The 18,576-nt window shown below is 43.6% G+C and overlaps 1 protein-coding gene across 7 annotated transcripts in view; it reads right to left on the bottom strand.

Annotated features, from left to right (window-relative positions):
• Positions 1-3,016: 3,016 nt before the first annotated feature.
• Positions 3,017-18,576, bottom strand: part of LOC116783262 (regucalcin) — an 84,624-nt gene continuing 69,064 nt past the window's right edge. The window contains exons 1-8 of one of the 7 annotated variants that reach the window (XM_032680658.1): positions 14,779-14,782; positions 14,664-14,675; positions 14,221-14,385; positions 11,147-11,329; positions 9,636-9,851; positions 8,014-8,145; positions 4,092-4,246; positions 3,017-3,365 (exon numbers count right to left, since the gene is read on the bottom strand). In XM_032680658.1, the coding sequence (XP_032536549.1) occupies positions 3,315-3,365; positions 4,092-4,246; positions 8,014-8,145; positions 9,636-9,851; positions 11,147-11,329; positions 14,221-14,383 (900 nt within the window). In that variant the 5' untranslated portion in view covers positions 14,384-14,385; positions 14,664-14,675; positions 14,779-14,782 and the 3' untranslated portion in view covers positions 3,017-3,314. The other 6 variants (XM_032680656.1, XM_032680657.1, XM_032680649.1 and 3 more) reach the window with 6 other exon arrangements.

Raw genomic sequence — 18,576 nt, 5'->3', positions numbered from 1 at the left:
TAGGCAGCCAGCTATTCTATTAATTGTTTCCACAACATAAAGAGCCTGGTCCTGCCATGCACTTTGTTTCTAGAGTTGCTGGTTTACAAAGCAGAAGTTTCTAGTGAAGTTGGCCAAAGGCAGACGCGCATCCCTGTACCACTGGCTGACACCCCACTGCATTGTCTCCTTCTGGGGTAGCTTCCTCTTTCCCACTGCTCTGATCTCCTCTGATGCAACTCTTATGGTTTCTTTTTATAGTCCCTAGTTTTTATCAACATAAAGTAGTTGGGAGAGCATATCAGGACATTAGCACAACACATAATGTGGTATTTAAGTAACTGTATTTGTCTTCTGTTACCCACAGGCATGTGCTCAGATAATAGCTCAGAATTTGTTCCTGTGGCTTTGCAAATATTTAGTAAATCCATTGCTCCCCCCTTTTTCCCCCACAGCTCCCCAAAATATACTTGTGCTGCTTATTCCCCTTGAGGGTCCATCCCATCTTTCAGTAGTCTAGAAACTTGACTTTGCCTGTTATTCGACTGTCCTGATCTCTTACAGTTTTTATGTACCTAGACAGTCATCCTCCCTCTTGGAGATGACAACAGGCATGGTTAGAGTTAATGAAGACACAGCTATTAAAAACCCAGGCAGATACAGGTAGAGCTACTCACCCCAGCGATACCCCACTCGACAGCGTTGTTCAAAAGTGAAGCCAAGGTTTATCTTTTCGTGGCTTCACCCTTTTGTAGGAAGGGTCTGGTCCCTCCCCTGTGCTCAAGATGGGAAGAACTGGAGCTCCCCAGGCAGTCAGTACCGCCTGCTTTTATTTCAGCAGAGCTATTTTGCCAGCAAAGGATTACATGAGCTTTCTCCAGCTTGGTTGGGAATAACTACGCTTCACCTATGACTATAGATTTTGGTCATGAGGGTGAAAAAATCCTTCAGGGCACAGCAGCTGCTCCTCCTGATACAGCCTTTCCTGTCACTGGGTTCTTGCTCAACCCTAATTGAAATCAGTGCTGGTCTTTGATCAAAGAGGTGAGCGCCATTAATAAGCAAGGGATTAAACAAAAGTGAGGAAGCCTTCCTAATTGAGGGAACCAGCAACCGCTCAGTTTGCCAGATCCAGTGCTCTGTCATGGGACTCAAAATATGCCAGCAGCACCAGTTTGGGCTCCTTGGGGCTGGGGCGTGGAAAGCAGCTACAGCCTCTGCACTGGAGGCTGCGCTGAGACGCGCTCCCAGGGCATTTCAGCAACATTAAAAATACAACTCTCCTGGCAGAGTTGGCTCTTCCGGTTCATGTGAAGCACAGGAAACCAGCATAGCAAAGCCCAGCAGGTGATTTTGCAGAAGGGGGAGGTGGCATTCATTTGTAAAGTGTCTGCAGCAGCTTATTTTACCTGCCTCTGCTCCCATGCACAGAGACATGTTATTCAGATGTTTGCCCAGTGCCACCCACTCATACATGGCATGGAGGATGAGGGATTCCAGCAGCCACATCCTCCCTGTGTCTCATGGGTGCCTCTTGGCCAGCTGTGATAAACTAATCTTTGACCAAATCTTTCATGCCTGTACAAGCTATTGCTTTTACTTTTCTAGTGCATCAACAGCAACAGAAAAAAAGATTAGCATTTTTTTTGTGTTGAGCTGGCAATCACCCTACTGCCACTGTGATGATGTGAGGGTGAGCACAGGTACAAAATCTCAATAGTGACAGCAGAGGGAGCTTATCTGTGTTTATGCCCACTTATTTTCTGCTGCATCTCCAGATCTCCATTAGCCATCAACCACAGCAGCCCTTCAGCACAGTGCCCGAGCTGCAGTTATCTCAGGGTTCATCACTTCAGTGAGATCAGAGCCCTAAAATTGCCACATTCATAATCACCCTCAACTCAAACTTTCTCAATAACGTGCTTTGAGATTGCCTTGTAGTGCAAAGTAAATGAAGGATAGTGGACACTCCAAAGAACAAGCCCCCGCTTCCTGCACTGTCTCACACTCATCTGCCCTGAAGTGGGGCTGCTTAAATCTCTTTTTTTCCCAGCTGCTGAGACGTTCCCCTGCAGTGTTTCAAGACGGGAAACAGTGATGTGCACAAAGTCACCTTTGAACACCAAGACCTCAGTGCGATCCAGGGGCCAGGTAGTTGAGTCACCCACTGCACACTCGAGGGCACAGCAGGCAAGCCCATCCACCAGAAGCTAACTCAAACTCCAAGGCCTGCAGAGATGCACTGGCAAACCATGGTGTGCTGATTCTTGGAGCTACTGGGAGAGAAAACACACAGCCACTGGCCCTCTTGGCAGTCAGTTGCTGGGTTACTCTCTCACACATGGATGGGCGCAGAGCAAAAATCCAGTTTAATTTCTAACTGAGATACATCACAGTTGTTACAGCACGCATAGGCCTGAAGTTACCAGCAAAAAAGCAATCCAGTAAATAAACCTTTCGTTTACAACAGGTGCTGTGAATAATTTGTAATAAAACTTCCTTTTCCTCCACATTTGAAACAGTGGCCATTTGGGCATATGGGCCCACTTTGCTTCTCTGACTGCTCTGGGGGAGTTTGGTTCAGGAGGAGGTGTATATATATGCAGAGTTATGCACAAATGGTCATGAATGCTTAACATTTTCCTGTCATCATGGATCTCCCCAGAATAGGCTGAGATCTACAAAGGATGGACAAAGATATGGTTCTTCACCCCAAGCCTAGGTTTATATTTAACAAAATGAGCAACACAGCAACATGCACTGGGAAGAGATGGTGATCAGTTCCAGACTGAGTTAATTTAAGCACAGCCACAGCTGAGGGCTCTAAGAAGAAAGCTGCAGATGCACAGTGATAGGTATTAATGTTTCAGTTGTTAAGAATATCATGGGACAAATGAAGTTACCTTTAAAGCAGTGCTAAGACCACCAAAGGGTATTCTATAAGCAACTTCAAAAATAGGTAAAAGAGACAGTACAAGTAGTTTAATCAAGAAATCAATATAGCATAAGTTGCAAACGAGATGGAAGAATAAACAACTAAATGATATTAAAATATTTTTAATCATAAAATAGAATTACAATAGAAGCTTATTAGGATCAGAATCTTTTTAGCACAACAGGAAAAAGTACCATCACATATTTAAAGTAAATTTAAAGGGAGAGAAAAGATCAGTTTTAAAATATTCCATGTATTTCAGTTGTTTTTCATGCTTTCTTGATGAACTATTATAATGGTGTTATGGTTTCAAAGCAGAAGATGCTGAACACCAGAATAAGACCTTCAGACTTGTCCTGTGTACATCAGTCTTCTCTAATACATTCTGAAGAGTGTGTATTTAACCTGCAAATGGATATGGTGGGACTCCTTTCACCCCCAGTCCTGTTATCTATTAAAACAGAGAGAAAAAAATATTAGAGTAATAATCCACCGTTATCAGACACTTGCTTTCCTTGTACAACTGGACATGCTTTAATTTGAAAAGGACTATGTACTCTAATTTGCCCTCCTACTTTATTTTGCACACATCAGCACATCACAGCCAGGAATTTCAACACATGCTCTTTCTCTAAAGCTCAGTAATCTCAGGTCAGAGTCCATCCCCCAAAGGCCTCTTCTCTTAGATACCACTAAACCTTAATTCTGCAGTTCACAATGTAACCTTCAGCATGCACACACAGAGAAGAGCAGGGCTTTAAAACAAATCCCAAGGTAACAAATTTTTTAAGAGGTAATTTAGTTATAATTAATGAGAAGGTAAATAAAAGTGGACCTGTCATTGATTAAGACACATGAGTATTTACCCATTCTTTCCACAACAAATAGAAAATGCAAACAGTGTTGGGATAGTGATAAAGAGGTGATGGCATAGAAAATTTACACTATCGGCACTGTTACAAAGTTTAAACCCAAAACTATTTTCAAATCTCTAAGTACATTTAACTTCCTCATACTGCAACAGGAATTAAAAATACAAACAATAGTTTAACACATATGACCAAACATCAAACAACCACCCTTTTCCTGCTTCCTACCACTCCAAGTGGCTTGCTACCTGAAAAATGCAGGAGCAAAAAAATTACAATCTAAAATTACAGAAAAAAGCATCATTCACCTTGAAAATCCCACCAGCCTGTGGTTGCCGTGAAAGCCACTCTTTATCCATCCCATCACTGGCAGAAGTCACATACATTTCTGAATAATCCTTTCCTCCAAAACAGCAGGAAGTTGTTTTGTCAACTGGAAGTTTCACAGTCTGGAGTCTTTTCCCTGGAGGAAAACATGCATGATGTTTCCTGTTTGTCTACTTATGACAAGAAATTTAAACAAATTATTATTGTGAATAACCTTTGTGGAGCCAAGTGTTCCTCAGAAGTGGGAACCAGGGCAGGGGGAGGACCCACGCTGACTTTCAGCATACTGACGGAGCACCACAACAAGGAAGAAACCAGACTTCTGTGACAAAGTTGCTGATGATGTATCATTTCACAAATCTCAGTTATCATACACAAATCCCACCCCAATCCCAGTCTGTCCTCTAGTTAAACACCAACATCCACAGCAGAGATGCGCATCTGAGCTAGTCACCTAGACTGCCCAAGGAGTCAATGGAAATGAGATAAAATTCCTCTCTAAAACAGGTCACATGAATCACACCCTAGACCTGCTGACTTTTCTACTTTTAATTACAAAGGCAGCCTGGAGGGAGTAGACCTCGTGCAGCATTGTGGAGGCGTACCTCCTGCTACACCTCTAGTGCCTGCAGTTAAGGAAGATTAATTCCTAGAACTTTTTCCTGAAATTTCAATAGCCTTTCAAATCAAGCTTGCATAAAATAAGGATCATGGGACATGTCTGAAGTTTAGAAGAAACTAGTGCTACCATAACTAATATTACTCATTTATTACATCAACAAATAGCTACTGTCTTAATTACAGTGGTAGAGAACAGACTGCCTCCAGCCCTAACCAGAAGGCTGTCAAGACACCTTACAGCAGATTTTTCTAAAATTCTTGCTAATCCTGGAGTGCTTATTCCCATCAAATTTAATTTATTTACCTAGCATTGAATTTCTCTTTCTAGAAATATGCTAGAGCACATGAATCTTCTTACAAAACCTGTAATTTCTCTGCTCGCCCAACTGCATATATAAAGGACTTGGTCCCCTTACAGTAACTAACTTTACTGATGTGTTGAAATAGTAACTTTGATGTTGGGAACCCTAGAAATTGGCTGACCCCAGTTCTGGGAGAAAATGGGTGGGAAGTGCATTCAAAGGGAGAAAAACATGGACTGTGAGAGAAGAGGCATGAGCCCCAAAGACAAGGGGAGAGACCTTGATGTGTCTCAATGGATAACAGCCTGGAAGATATAATTTACAAAGCTCTGAGATGAGCAATGTCTCCCTGGAGATTCAAGAAAATCTGCACCTGGATGCTCTACAATCTACCTGAAATATTCCTTTGTGCTTAGTATCTACAGAAGAGAGAAACTTAGCAAATCTTTTAGACACTAAAATTCAAAGGATATTAAAAACATTCACTAGAAAGAACTGCAAAATATTTGGTTTAAACTGGATATTAGAAAAAATTTCTTCACTGAAAGGGCTGTCAATAATTGGAATAGGCTGCCCAGGAAAGTGGTGGAATGATCATAGAGTCACAAGAGTATTCTGAATTGGAAGGAACCCACAAGAACCATCAAGTCCAACTCTTAAGTGAATGGCCTCTGTGGGGATCAAACCTGTGACCTTGGCATTATTTAGCATACTCTAACCAACTGAGCTAATCTCATGTTCCCTGAAATGTTCAAAAATATAGATGTGGTGCTTAGAGACATCGCCTAGTGGTGGACTTGGCAGTGCTGAGTTAATGGTTGGACTCAATGATCTTAGAGGTCTTTTCCAATCTTAATGATTCTAGGATTCTAATTAAAAGACAAGACTGCATAAGAATAGCAGGTCACCAAAAGGTATGACAAGGCTTGCCACATACAAGTTAGACATCCTTTTTGAGCCCTTTGCAAACTTAGTGGGATCAGCCACCACAGTCTTTCCCTGTAGCATATCCTGAATCTAAAGGCAGCAACCACCTATGCTAAAAAAGCCTAGACCTGAAAAGCTGCTTCACCCTGAACCTCAAAACCTTCACTTAGGTGAAGATGCCAAACAAACAAGTTTCCTCACCCCATCACCCAAAAAATCCCCCAAGGCTTTAACATCGCTAAAACTTGAAAATCCCTCATGTGTTTTAGATGAGCTCTTTATCATTAGATATATCTGCAACTGGCTGTCAGCCATTCAAGCCACACTTAATAGCTCTTTTGCATTCAAAGAGCAGCTTTCATGGAATTCTCTTCATACATGTCTTGGGTATCTCCCTAAATAATTATGATTCATTCAGAATTCAGCAAATTGCACATTTTCAGATATCACTTTAAAACAACAGCATGAGAGGGCAGGTAAGCATGGGATATTCATGAAAAAGGTGGCTCTTTTTGGCATGGACACTGAACCTGTGAAACTTTGTACTAGTATTCCCTGCAGATGTTATGAGTTTTACAGGGCTGAGGGGAGACAGACAGGTTCACAGAAGAGAAATGCATTGGTACTTATCAACACGTCAGTATTTCATCCAGCTGTGAGCATAATTAGAGACTGGGAGTGCACTAGGGGTATGTACTCTGCTGTCAATATTCTTAGTATCCCTATGCATTTGCTTATGGCCACTATTCCCTCTAGCTTTCCCATAAGAAAACACCTCCAGAATGGAGAAGAAAAACAAGTGAAAAAAGGAAGAAAGTGAAGGCCAGTGAGGAAGAAGACAGAAACAGTGAACCAGAGAGGAAAAATTATAGAGTCCACTGCTTCAGGAGGGTACTCGGAGGGCTGGTGGACATCACCAAGGAGTACTCTGCCCACCAAAGGGGAAGGATGTGGGACAGGAAATGAGTCCCAGAGCTGCTGATATCTCCCAGCTGGAGCTTCGTTTTCCTAAAGCTGAGGTGCAGACTCTGCAGAACAGAAGTCAAGCAGGTTGGCAGGACCTTGGATGGATAGAGACCAAAAGGTGAGGAGGAAATCACAGCCTGAGACTCAAGTAAGAGCTTCCAGTAGAGTCAGAAGTGAGGTTGCAGCCTGACCTGCCTGGTGCACATGCCAGTGCCTCTGTGCACTGCAGAGGAGAATGCATCAAGGGACACTGGCATTCCTGAATCTGCAGCCCCACAAAACACTATGCCTTCTACTAGACTCCAGATGCAGCTCAGTACAGTTGCTTCTCTGCTGCATTATGCAAACTTGTGTTTCCTGGGATCTGTCAAAATCACACTCCTATTCTCACCCACTGCCCCCTTGCAGGTAATAGGGTTCAGCTTCCCTTAAGTGCTTTACATGTGTTTTTTACCCATAGTAAATCATCTCTGGCACACCACTAAAGTCCAAATGAGAGTAGGAATGAACAACAGGCTCAGACAATGGGCACACTCAAGATGTTACTATGTGAATGACAAAATGCTGTGGACTTAATGAAATATTTTTAATTATTTTCAACAGTAAAAAAGATATTGTTGGCATCAGTGTCATGTGGGAATTGTATTAAACTCAGTAGGCCATCCAAAATAATATAATATGCTGAAGAAACAAGGCTCAAAAATGGCTTTAGTCATCTTTGATATTTCATGGCTTACTCATTTACATCATTTATCAATGAGGTAAACACTGGTCTAAAGTTTGGAGGATGTAAGAGAATGCCAATTCAAACAACTCACAAGTATAATGATGATCTCCTTAGCAACTTTACCTTTTCCAACACAACAGATGCTGGAAACAAAGAAGACTTATTTACAAAGGTAATTTTTGAGAGCAGGGGCATGAAATTGTTTAAAATAATAATAAAAAAAAAGTACTGTTTTTAAAAACAGCAGATATATCATTTCTGTGAGGGGGCGGAAAACCCTCTCATTCTTTGCTTTTATTTCTTCTTTTTTTTTTTTTTTCTTGAACACAAAGTTCCAGTTCACCTTTTGCAAGGGCTTACCTGTCTCAGGGTCAAGACGAATCACTCTCCCACCATTATAACAAGCTACCCAAAGTTTGCCTTCAGTATCAATGCACATCCCATCAGGAATGTTCTCCTCTTTTTCCAGTTTGTATATACTCCTACGGTTGCCTGAAGGGTAGGAAAAAACACACAACTGAGCGAGACAGTTGTTAAAATTTTTATCAGTTCACAGCCCAGCAAGTTATTTGTACTATTATTTTCAAAAGCAGTGCTGAAGCCTTGAGTTTTTTTCTTATAAAGGAAATAGATTATGTCTGCTGCTCTGTTTGTTTCCTGAGATAGTTGTTTCCCAGCATGAAAGCCTGTGGATCAGTTTCTATCCATTGAAATTATAATCCTTTTTTCTGGCATTATTTTCTAGTGCACCACTGATGTTCCCTACTTATAATATCAAATGAATAACTGAATAAATTAATGTTACATATATTAATAAAATTAATTACTTGTTCTAAAAGCAGTTTGGATAATTTGAAGTATGAGTTGCTCCAACTGGAAACTTTTCAAACAGATTGCTGCAACATGCCAATAATCACTATTTCAACACAAAACTGACCTTCAGATCTATAAACTCAAGAGTTTATATAAACACAAGAGCTAGGAAAAGCATCAATTTTAAAGGCATATTATCAACCTAAAACCAAACAAATCTATCTGAACTTTTATCCATTGTTATTAAAGAAAATTAAACACAAGTTTCCAACATTGTTTATTTTATGCTCTGACAACTTCAATGTTTCTCATATGCAGCAATATTTTTAATGAATTTCCTTTTTGCTCCTGGGGATTGTCAGATTGCCACAGAAAGACAGAGAGTGAAAGAGAGAGAGAGAGAGAGGAGAAGCATCCTATTTCCTAAAGAAAAATTCCATTGTAAGCCATAGCACAGAGATACTGGGACAGGATTCTATGCCCAAAATGACTTTAAATTCAGTTTTAAAATTCAACATCAAATTGGCTAGGTTCTTTTAAAGTAAAATACTGCAGTCCACATACTCAAAAGCAAATTATTAGTCCAAGTCACTGGAATTTTTTCTTTTGTCCAAGCTTGCAGAAGCCCTTAAGGCATTGTTTTGTTTTAAATAAAGGAAGGAAATTTGAGTTACTGCTTTCCCATTGTTGCCCAGTTCTTTCTACAGAATCTTCATTTAAAAGCTTATATTTTAAAAAACAAGACAGTGAAAAGTGAAAAAATATTTAGAGAAGCTGGCAGAGGTTTTGTACAAGACTACAAGATGGTCTATGCTTTCAGTAGCAAGAAACACACAGCCACAGAAACCTAGACAAACGAGAAACACTTTGCTGGTTTTACACTGGAAGATCAGATATGCCTTGTGTTTAGTAACAGTAGTACAGATCACTACTCAAACTGCCATGCAATTTAAATACTTTACAGAGCTACCAACAGACCCTGACTGGTTTGAGCCAGGAGCCTATGCAGGCGAAGATAGGCATTAATATGGCTTCTATTGTTTTGCTCTGAAGAGGTTACTGAAGAAGCACTCTCAAAGCTCTGATCATCTCTATATAATAACCAGAACAGGAACAAACATCACAATCTTTAGGCACAACCAATTATTTTAGAATACAGTAATTCATACCAATTTTTCCAGTTTGGAGGTCATAATCAAAGGCATCCACCGAATAGGACAAGCTGTCGATGTAAAAGAAGGTTTTGTGATCTAGCGACCAGTCCAGCCCATTGGAAATGTCCACCTGATCAAAGTGCTTCACCACTGAGAGGTCAGAGAAAAGTGTATACAGAGAGCCCTGGTGTCTTTCCAGCACGGCAGGCCGAGTCTCCTCAGCCATTGTACCTGTGCAGAGCCAAAGGGGAGAAAGCAGGTTCAGAGCAAATGGACTCTCCTCCAGGTTTGATGGCAGCCCCTCGCAATGATGATAATCACAATGTAGAAGGGAGCAGCGCAGGGGGCTTCTGAAATTTGAGGAAGAAACTGAGTTAAAAGCAAAAGAAAGGTAGATTTCTGAAGTGCTTGCTTTCAGCAAAAGATGACAGAACATAGTCTTTGGGGTTTTGTTGAACTGTGGCAGAAATAGTGTGCAGCGTGATTCCCGCAAAATGTTTTATTCAGTCATTCATATATTAAGAAAGGTGTGGCCAGCATTTAACTTCCCACAAATCTTAATGTCTTGTAGAGCTGAGAAACTGGAAAAAAATTACCTCCTCCCTCAATGAGTCTTACATTAAAGCCTCTTCAAAAGCAATTTCTCATCTTTGCAACTTGAAGTTGGCAGCTGAGACTGGCTCTTGAGAGGCTGGGTAAATGCAAGCTAAGGTAAGCTTGGGGACTGAACTATAGAGCAGATGCACAGAATGGTGTTTTAAAAAACAGGAGGACAGGATCACAGACAGCTGAGGTGGGAGGGCACCTCTGGAGATCATCTAGGATCACCTCACCCCCTGCTCAGCGTAGGGTCAGACACCACAGGTTCCTCAGGCCAGTGTTGAGTCTTGAAGATCTCCATGGATCAAGACCCCACAGCCCCCCTGGACAACTTGTTCCGCTCTTTGATCATCCTCAGTAGAAGAGTCTTCTTATGTACATACAGAATTTGCTGATTTTCAGTTCGTGCCCACTCCCTCTGGTCCCATCAGTGGCACCACTGAGCAGAGCCTGGCTCCATCTTTTTTTTTACTCCCTCGCCACCCCCCCCAAATCAGGTACTTATACACAGGTAAGATCCCTCTGAGCCTTCTCTTCTCCAGTATAAACAGTCACATAGTTTTTAGAAATACAATCTATAAATTCTGATTTATGAAGAACAAAACACACAGTATAATAACTTGCTAACTGGAAAAGTACTTTCTATTGGCATCCTGAGAGTATTCAAAACAAGCAGGGAGAAGGCAAAGCTCGCGTCTTAAACTGGGCAGACTTTGAATAGTGTGTCTCTTTTTAAAAAAACAGTCCTGATTAGATGGTGCCCAGGTGATACAAAGAGATTTGTAAACGGGATTAAACTCTGAAGACAAAAAACCCCCCCACCATTTAAGTATGAAGGAAAACTTGCTGCATCTACAACTGATCACTGCATCTTATCACCAAAACCTAACAAGCACCAAGCGGGAAGGAACCGCCCTGCAGCATACCTGCGAAATACCTCCCTGCAGGATCCACCTTCCCATCATTGAATCGGTTATTCGGTTTGTCCTTGTCCACTTGAGTAATGGTGGTTACCTGCTCCTCTTTCCACTTCAAAGCAGCAAACTTGGTTCCCAGGGTGATGACATAATCTCCAGATTTCCGAAGAGCCACAGAGCTCACAGGAGCATCTAGAAACAAGGTGAAATGGAAAAGAGGGATGTGCTATGGCAAGACATTTCTGCTCACTTTAGACATGCAAACTGAACTGAGTGAAACCACAGACAAGAGAAAGAACCTACTTTTCTACCAAACAAATTGAAGTCCAAATACATAGAAACAGATTAGGTCATGCTAAGAGGGCATACTTAATGCATACAGCAAGTTGCTACGAAGGGTATCACCATTTATTAGGACATATAAACTCAGGAAACTTAAGTATTACCACTGCTCCCAGGAGCTATAATCATTACCAGCATCTGTTTCAGCTAGATGCTTAAAAAAAACCCCCAGGCATTAAAGGGGGGACAGGGCTTTTTACAACAGGTTACTGTGTGGGTTCCCCCACACACAAAGGAAAAATCAATTGCCACAAGAGCTCTGGAGCAAATGTGTTTGTTTAGCACAGCTCCTGCATAAATCAGCCCTACATTGATGGAGGCAAGAGTATCTATGCACTGGGACAGGCCACACTGGGCAGGAGAGCCACTCCCCTGCACCACACTCTGCTGTGCAGTTCAAAAATGCCTCCAGCAGCACCAAAACCACACCAAGGAGTGGCGGAGCTTCCCAAGAGTTAAAGGGAAACAGAAAACTAGTATATACTCCACAGTTAATTTATACTTACTTGAGCTATTATGCATAAAACCTCAATTGTAGGTTATTATAAAGGAATTAGTACAAAAACCTAGTGAGCGTGAAGATAACATTTCTGTAAAAGCCTACAAGCAGATGCAATATAAAGAATAATAACTTTAGGCAGGGCAATAAAGTCTGGTATAATATTTTTTATACATGAGACTAATCACCAACTTAATAATTAAAAAAATAAAACATTTCTTGTATTTATAGCTTTGCAGGGGTATAACTAGGTAATAGTTTCACAAATACTTATAACTACCACCAGCCACCACTGTTGCCAAGAGGAACTGGTCCTTTCTGGCTGTTTTCTCATGGCTCGGGATGTCCCTTCCCTTTGGAGCCCTGGCAGTGGCACCGCTGTGCCAGAAATCTGAATGCTATTTACTGCCAGTACTTGAGGTGCCCACCCGACTGCAAGCTCAACTCCAGCAGCTCCATGTCCTAGAGGTGTGTGACCCCACTACAGAGGCTGCTGGTGGTCTGGGCTCATTTACACTGGGTGACTGGGTGCCAATTCTTCTTCTTGTGCCAGCACAGAGGTCAGCAGAGTCCCATCAGCCGTGTGTGGCACCTGCCACACGTAGTAATTTTGCTGCTCTTTGGATTGCCAGTAACCACACCAATAAAAGTGCTTTTCTGCCTGTACCAGCAGCAGGGCCTCTGCTAGCAGAACAGGAAAACACCTGGGGCCATGGCTCCCACAAGCCCTTTCACCCGGGCAGCCCCCAGGGCCTTCCTCCTATCCAGGGAGTAGCAGCCCCCAAGCACAGCAGTCCACACACCCTTGACTGGCTGTTCCTGGAGGTGTCAGCTCCCCAGGTGTCCCTACACAAGAACAGTCCCATACCTTCCTGAATAAGCACTGTAGAGGAAAGGGGTGTATCCAGACACAGACACCCTGCTATTCACTGCACAAACACAGTGCAAGCGAGCATCTCGGCCCTTGCAGCCAGCTCAGTCCACTGTGACACTGCAGGGCTTTGTTATAGCAGCATCTGCAGGAATTGATTTATTTGTAGCACCATTTTATGCCAAAAAGAAAACTGACCATAGGGTCTCCCCTCCAGGTACAGTTATGTGTGTAGCAGTGTTTTCCCTGTGGAGTTAAAAAGGGCATTTGACATTGTTGCTAAGTATTATGTGGTTGTTGTAATTCTCCGTACATTTCAGTGATGAGTAATTTCTCTCTTAGTTTCCGCTTTGGAAACCCACTACTTGAGTATGACATTCTTAGGCTGTCTGGGAGTTTTTCTGTGTCTTTTAGCCATGGTATTCCCAAAGGCACAGCTATTAGTTGAAACTATTTTATTACTAAAGAGAGGAAACAATAAAAAAATAAAAAAAGGAGCTACTTCAGCTTCTATCCCTTCCACATCTCCAGAGAGGCCATATGAAAAGACTACACCTTTGAGAGCAGGTCAAGTTGGGGGGGAAGGCCTGGAGAAGCACACTGCCTCAGCTAAGCTAAGAGGAAAGAAGTTTGGGAAGCAACATTTCCCAAATTAATATCAGGTCTTCTCTCACCTTAAAACTGCTAACTACAGTAATTTGAAGGGCAGATAAGCCCAGATTAATTTCTTGTGAATAATGTCAGTAGCTTATAGATAGGCAAAATTGATTTTCACCAAGTGTTACTGAACATGAGAAAAAAATTGTACTGAAACCACTTAAGGAGCTGTCTTCAGACAGACAAATATTTACATTATCACACCAGCAGCAAATCTGCAACTTTTTCTTTATGAGAGTTAGCATATCTCTTCCTTTCTGGAATAAATACTTAAAACTACTGAGACTCTGGCTGGTGATACTGTTACTTTAAAATATATCAACTTCTTAATTCGCTATTGGAAATCTTTTACAATACAGAAAATGTTATAAGCATTGCTCATTCAAATCAGAACAAAACTACCACAGAAACCAACAGTGAAACTTTACCTCTGGGACAATGTGGAACAAAAGAGGACTTTTGTCCAACTTGCTAGTTGTGGACAATTTACAGGAAAAAGATGTAGATCAAACATAACCTAGTACCACAAAACCATAAAGAAAGTCCCCAGGACTAAGTCTGGCCTGTACCTAGTGTCTGTGCAAAGCCCCAGTGTCCTGTAGGCCTAGGAAAGGTCTCCAGAAGATTAGCACCATGCAGCCGCCGAGGGACACGGCGCGGAGTCAGAACACACAACTCCCGCATGCAGCAGAGGGTTTTCCAGCGGCTCCTTACCCACGGGGATGGCCTGAGTTTGCCTGGTGACCGGGCTCCAGCGGCACACCTTCCTACCCGAGATGTCCACGTACAGGAGCACGCCTTCCTTCTCGTCCCACACGGGCGACTCCCCGATCCTGTAGCCCTCGTTGGCAACGCACTCGATCCTGACGGACGACATGCCTACCAAGGGAATCGTCACCGACCCTCAGTGCGAGTTCCACACCTCCTCCCCCGCACCGGCCTGCTGGGAGGAAAAAAGAAGGGGGGGGGGGGAATAAGGGGGGAAGTAATAAAGGGGCGGCAAAAATTAAATCGGGGGTGCAGGAGGGAAAGGCCAAGGCCGCTCCGCCGGCCGGGCCCGCCCCCGCACGCCCGGATGCGCGGGCACAGCGCCCGGTGCGGCGGCATCACTGCCGAGGGTGCCGCCGTGCCGTGCAAACACACGCGTGTGTATCTACCTATACGTCTGCCTATGGACAGGGGAGAGAAGCGTAACAATAGTAATTAGCCATAATTAATAACAAGAATAAATAATCATAAAACGCGCACCCACACGCACGCCGCCGGCCCTACCTGCTTCCAGCCGCGCAGGAGAGGTCCCGCCGCCGCCGCTCTTATAGCGGGGAGGGCAGAAGGGCGGCGGCCGCGCCTTGGGTACCCTCGTCTGGGCGGGTCCCCCGCCCGGGCCAGGCTGTCCTACCCGGCGGGGAGGGCGAAGGCCGGGCTGTTCGGGAAGCTCGTCTCCATGCCGTAAGGCCAGCGCGGGGAGCCGGGAGCGGTGGCTGCCCGAGCAGCAGCGGCTCGGCTCCCCGCCTCCAAGAGCTGCAGGGAGGAAAAAGAGGGAGAAGAGATTTCCCATCGCGGTGGAAAAGTTTCTCGGCTCCCCGAGAGGCTGATTCCCAAAAGGCCTGGTTTCTGTCTGCCTTCTTGCTGTGCTTTGGCCTTGGCCCCAACTTCCAGCACCAGGGATCCTTCTCCACAGCTCTTGCAGCATTTCCCTGGTTATCCAGAAATCCTGGGCCTTCCATGTGCCAAGCCCTCTTTTACTCCCTGTGTTGTAAAGCCCTTATGACTTCCAAAGGCGCAAGGCAAACAGCTGGCATCAAAATTTCCAGGTGCAGTTCTCTGTTGTGCCTGCTTATCTCTGTGCTATGACCACTCCACCTCCCAGGCCTCAAATCATAAAGGAAAGGGTGCTTTTTAAATCCCAGCTCTCCTCTTCAGCACCCCATGACATATTGCCTTTTGACTTGGATTCGGTTATCCCTGTAGGGATCAGTGATGTCAAGCGACTTCCTCTCACTGCTCCGTGTCGTGTGTGTCTCCTCCTGGCAACTCGGGATTCACCAATCAGGCACAGGCTGGCTCACCACTGTCCTCACAAACGAGAATTAACTTTGCTGCTCCAAAACTCGCTTCTCCCACACCCAGATTCTTGTTTTGAGCTGGCATATGGAGCAGCCCCATTATTTGAGGGGCACTGCACACAACTATAGTCTTTTAGTAGGTAGCTGCCTGCACAACTCCTGTTACAGATTTTATCTGTTCCTTAACGTACACTCTCCTCTTGGCAATTATCTCCTGTCAAAGATTTTTGCTCAGTTGCCTTTATTCATGAAGCAGGTGCTCACAGCCCAGGCTGCACTTGGTCACATTTTTCTCTTTTAGTGGTATATTTGAAAAGTTCAGGGCCTCCATGACCTTACCAACACATCTTTCATGTAGGCTTCTCTCGATGGACAACTAATGTGATATTTATTAACTGAATTAACTTTATTAACTTTATTAACTTTATTAACCTTACCTGAGCAGCTAGGCTTTTATTTCACAGGCTTGCTTGGCATTACTTCAGTGCTTAGCATTGAATTTTCTCTTTCTGTCTCTACTGCTGTGTTGAACAACTGACAGAAGGATTTCATCTCAAATGGGAGGCAAGCAAATTATCAGCAACTGCCAACACAGAAAAACATCCAGAAAAAAAAAGCCACATCTCTCCTTCTTTATACATTTTACAACTAGGAAAGAAGATCCAGAGGTTTAAAAAAAATGTATGCAAAGAATTCATTACGTACAATGAAGCACAATTATCGATTCTTACAAAGCTTAGCTATGTTTGCTGCTCTCCCATTGTCCTTGCACACTATGAGGCCATTTGGGATACTTGGCCAACGCAACAGCTTACTGAATCTAGTAGCAGCAGGAGATACTCACACCCTCAACCCACCTCACCAGTCTCTCTGCTCCTTGCTGACTTCAGCATTTGCCAGCATGGTTTGGAGGCATCAAAACAAGCTGTGTGTTGGCACACACCTTGGGAGAAAATTAACAGCTTCTGTGAGCACCAGGTTACAACACAAACTCTGTGCCACGTATTTTGAGCTTGGATCTCTAGTTACACAGGACAGTACTCCTGCTTTGTCTTATCTGTAATGGCTAATCCAGGTTTGCTGAAAGGTAGAAGCAGAGAGGAATCCATGGAGGGGGGTGCCTTCACAGAGAGCATCAGCTGAGGTCTTCTGCCAGTACAAGTTCACTGTGGGAAAGAAGAGCACAGAAGAGATGGTGCCAAAGGTTGTGCTTCCTTGAGCCTTCCCCACTGGGAACTTCTCACTGTTGCATTGCAGTCACAGTGTCTACTCTGTGGCCTCCAAATCTGATTGACAGGGAGCACACACAGTACCTCTGTGGCTTCTGAAGGAAGTGGCTGGAAGGTCAGCATTTATCCCACATGGATAAATCATATGCTTGCTCCTCCTGCTTTGCAGGGAGCAGGAAGTGGAATTTTAACATCCACAACCATGAAGAACAGAAGGAGTAGATCTGTGATGCAGGAGGCCTTGGTAAGGTAAAGTCACAACCCTCCCCTAGCCTACAGGTTCCCTGAGCCTGCCAGAAGCCATTACCCTTCTTGCCAGTCAGGAAATGCTCAGCAGTTCTAGAGAACAGCCTAGTGTGCCACAGAGCTGGAAAAAAACCCCCATCCTTAAGGGCTGCAGGTGAAAAGAGGTGGTGGATTAATTCAGGGGCTATAAAGAGACTGGTTTTTGCTTATGCTCATTCCTGAAAAGTCACAGTTGTTCTTCCCTCCTTTTATGAGCTTGATCCTGCTGTTTCTTCATTTTTAGAGTATTCTTTCTTCTGTCACCTTTAGTCTTTTTATTGCTGTTAGTCTTCTCCTCCCTGCTGGAAGGTGAGAGGGCTTAGGCCTCATCCATGCCTGGTACGAAGTGCAAATGTCACATATCAGATATCTGTGTCTTAACAGCTGCCTCTGAACAGGGAGTCTGTCAAGCCTTCTCTTCAGATGGGCAAGGTGCAGCCGAGAGCAGGGACTGTGCAGCCAAGGACAGTGGAGCCCAAAGAGCCACTACCTCAGTGCAAGCCTGTTAAATCCTGCTGTTAAATCCATTCCAGGCACATGAGAATTCAGCACTAGCAGATGACACTGCATTTGAGGGGGGGACAGATGGACGGACAAGCCAAACCAAAAAACACCAAGCAAGAGCAGAGGTAGAAATACAAAATCAGTCACTGCAATCAGTTGGCTGGAAAGCAAGAGTTAGCACTGCCAGGCACTTCTTTGCAGACAAGTATAGTTCTTGGAATTGACTTGCATGTCCAGATCAAGTTTTTATTTATTAGTAAGCAACAAGTAGGTCCAGGAGAAATCAAACTGCTGAGAAGTCTCAACTGTTTACTAGTCTGGATGATCACAACTGTGTATTTAAACACTCGTAACAGTCCAAACATTTGCCAAAGTACTCCCTTTTCCTGTTTGCACATGTGTCCTAGGGAGAAGGTGGCAGCAGCAAACTTGTGTCCATTGACTAATTTATGTGTCTAACACTGCTGTCACACAAGTTAATGCAGAATGGATTCAGAATCTCAAACAGGGAATCCTAAGAAAGATTGCACTGAATTACCATGAAGTCATATTGAAGTATTTAGCCTTTATAGTCCAGTTTCTCTCAGAACCAGCAGCGGTACCACAGTTTATTATGCAGACTTATTTCAGCATAATTTCTTATGTACTGGCTAGAGGCTCATGAAAAACCACCTCTTACTTGAGAATATAGTGCTATGAGCAAACATCATGACCCCTTCTAGTGCAGCCAGTCTCTCAAGTCTGTCATGAACACCCTCACACTGTCACACATGCACCTCCAACTTCTTTGTCACAGAAGCACCCACAAGTGCCAGGTCCTGCCACTTGAAGCTACCTCACAAAGCTCAGAGTTCCCAGTTGGTGCCTGTGCAGGCCTTTGCTCTGCACCAGGAGCAGTCAGGCAACAGGGAGCTTCAGAAAGCTATTCTTCAGTGAAGCACAGCCAAGATATTTTTTCATTAATGCCTTACTTTTCTGCACTCTGT

Source organism: Chiroxiphia lanceolata, chromosome 2 (genome assembly GCF_009829145.1).
Source record: "Chiroxiphia lanceolata isolate bChiLan1 chromosome 2, bChiLan1.pri, whole genome shotgun sequence".
In the NCBI taxonomy this organism is placed as follows: Eukaryota; Metazoa; Chordata; class Aves; order Passeriformes; family Pipridae; genus Chiroxiphia; species Chiroxiphia lanceolata.
The sequence above is the reverse complement of the archived record's forward strand: the minus strand, read 5'-3'. Positions and strand labels throughout refer to the sequence as shown.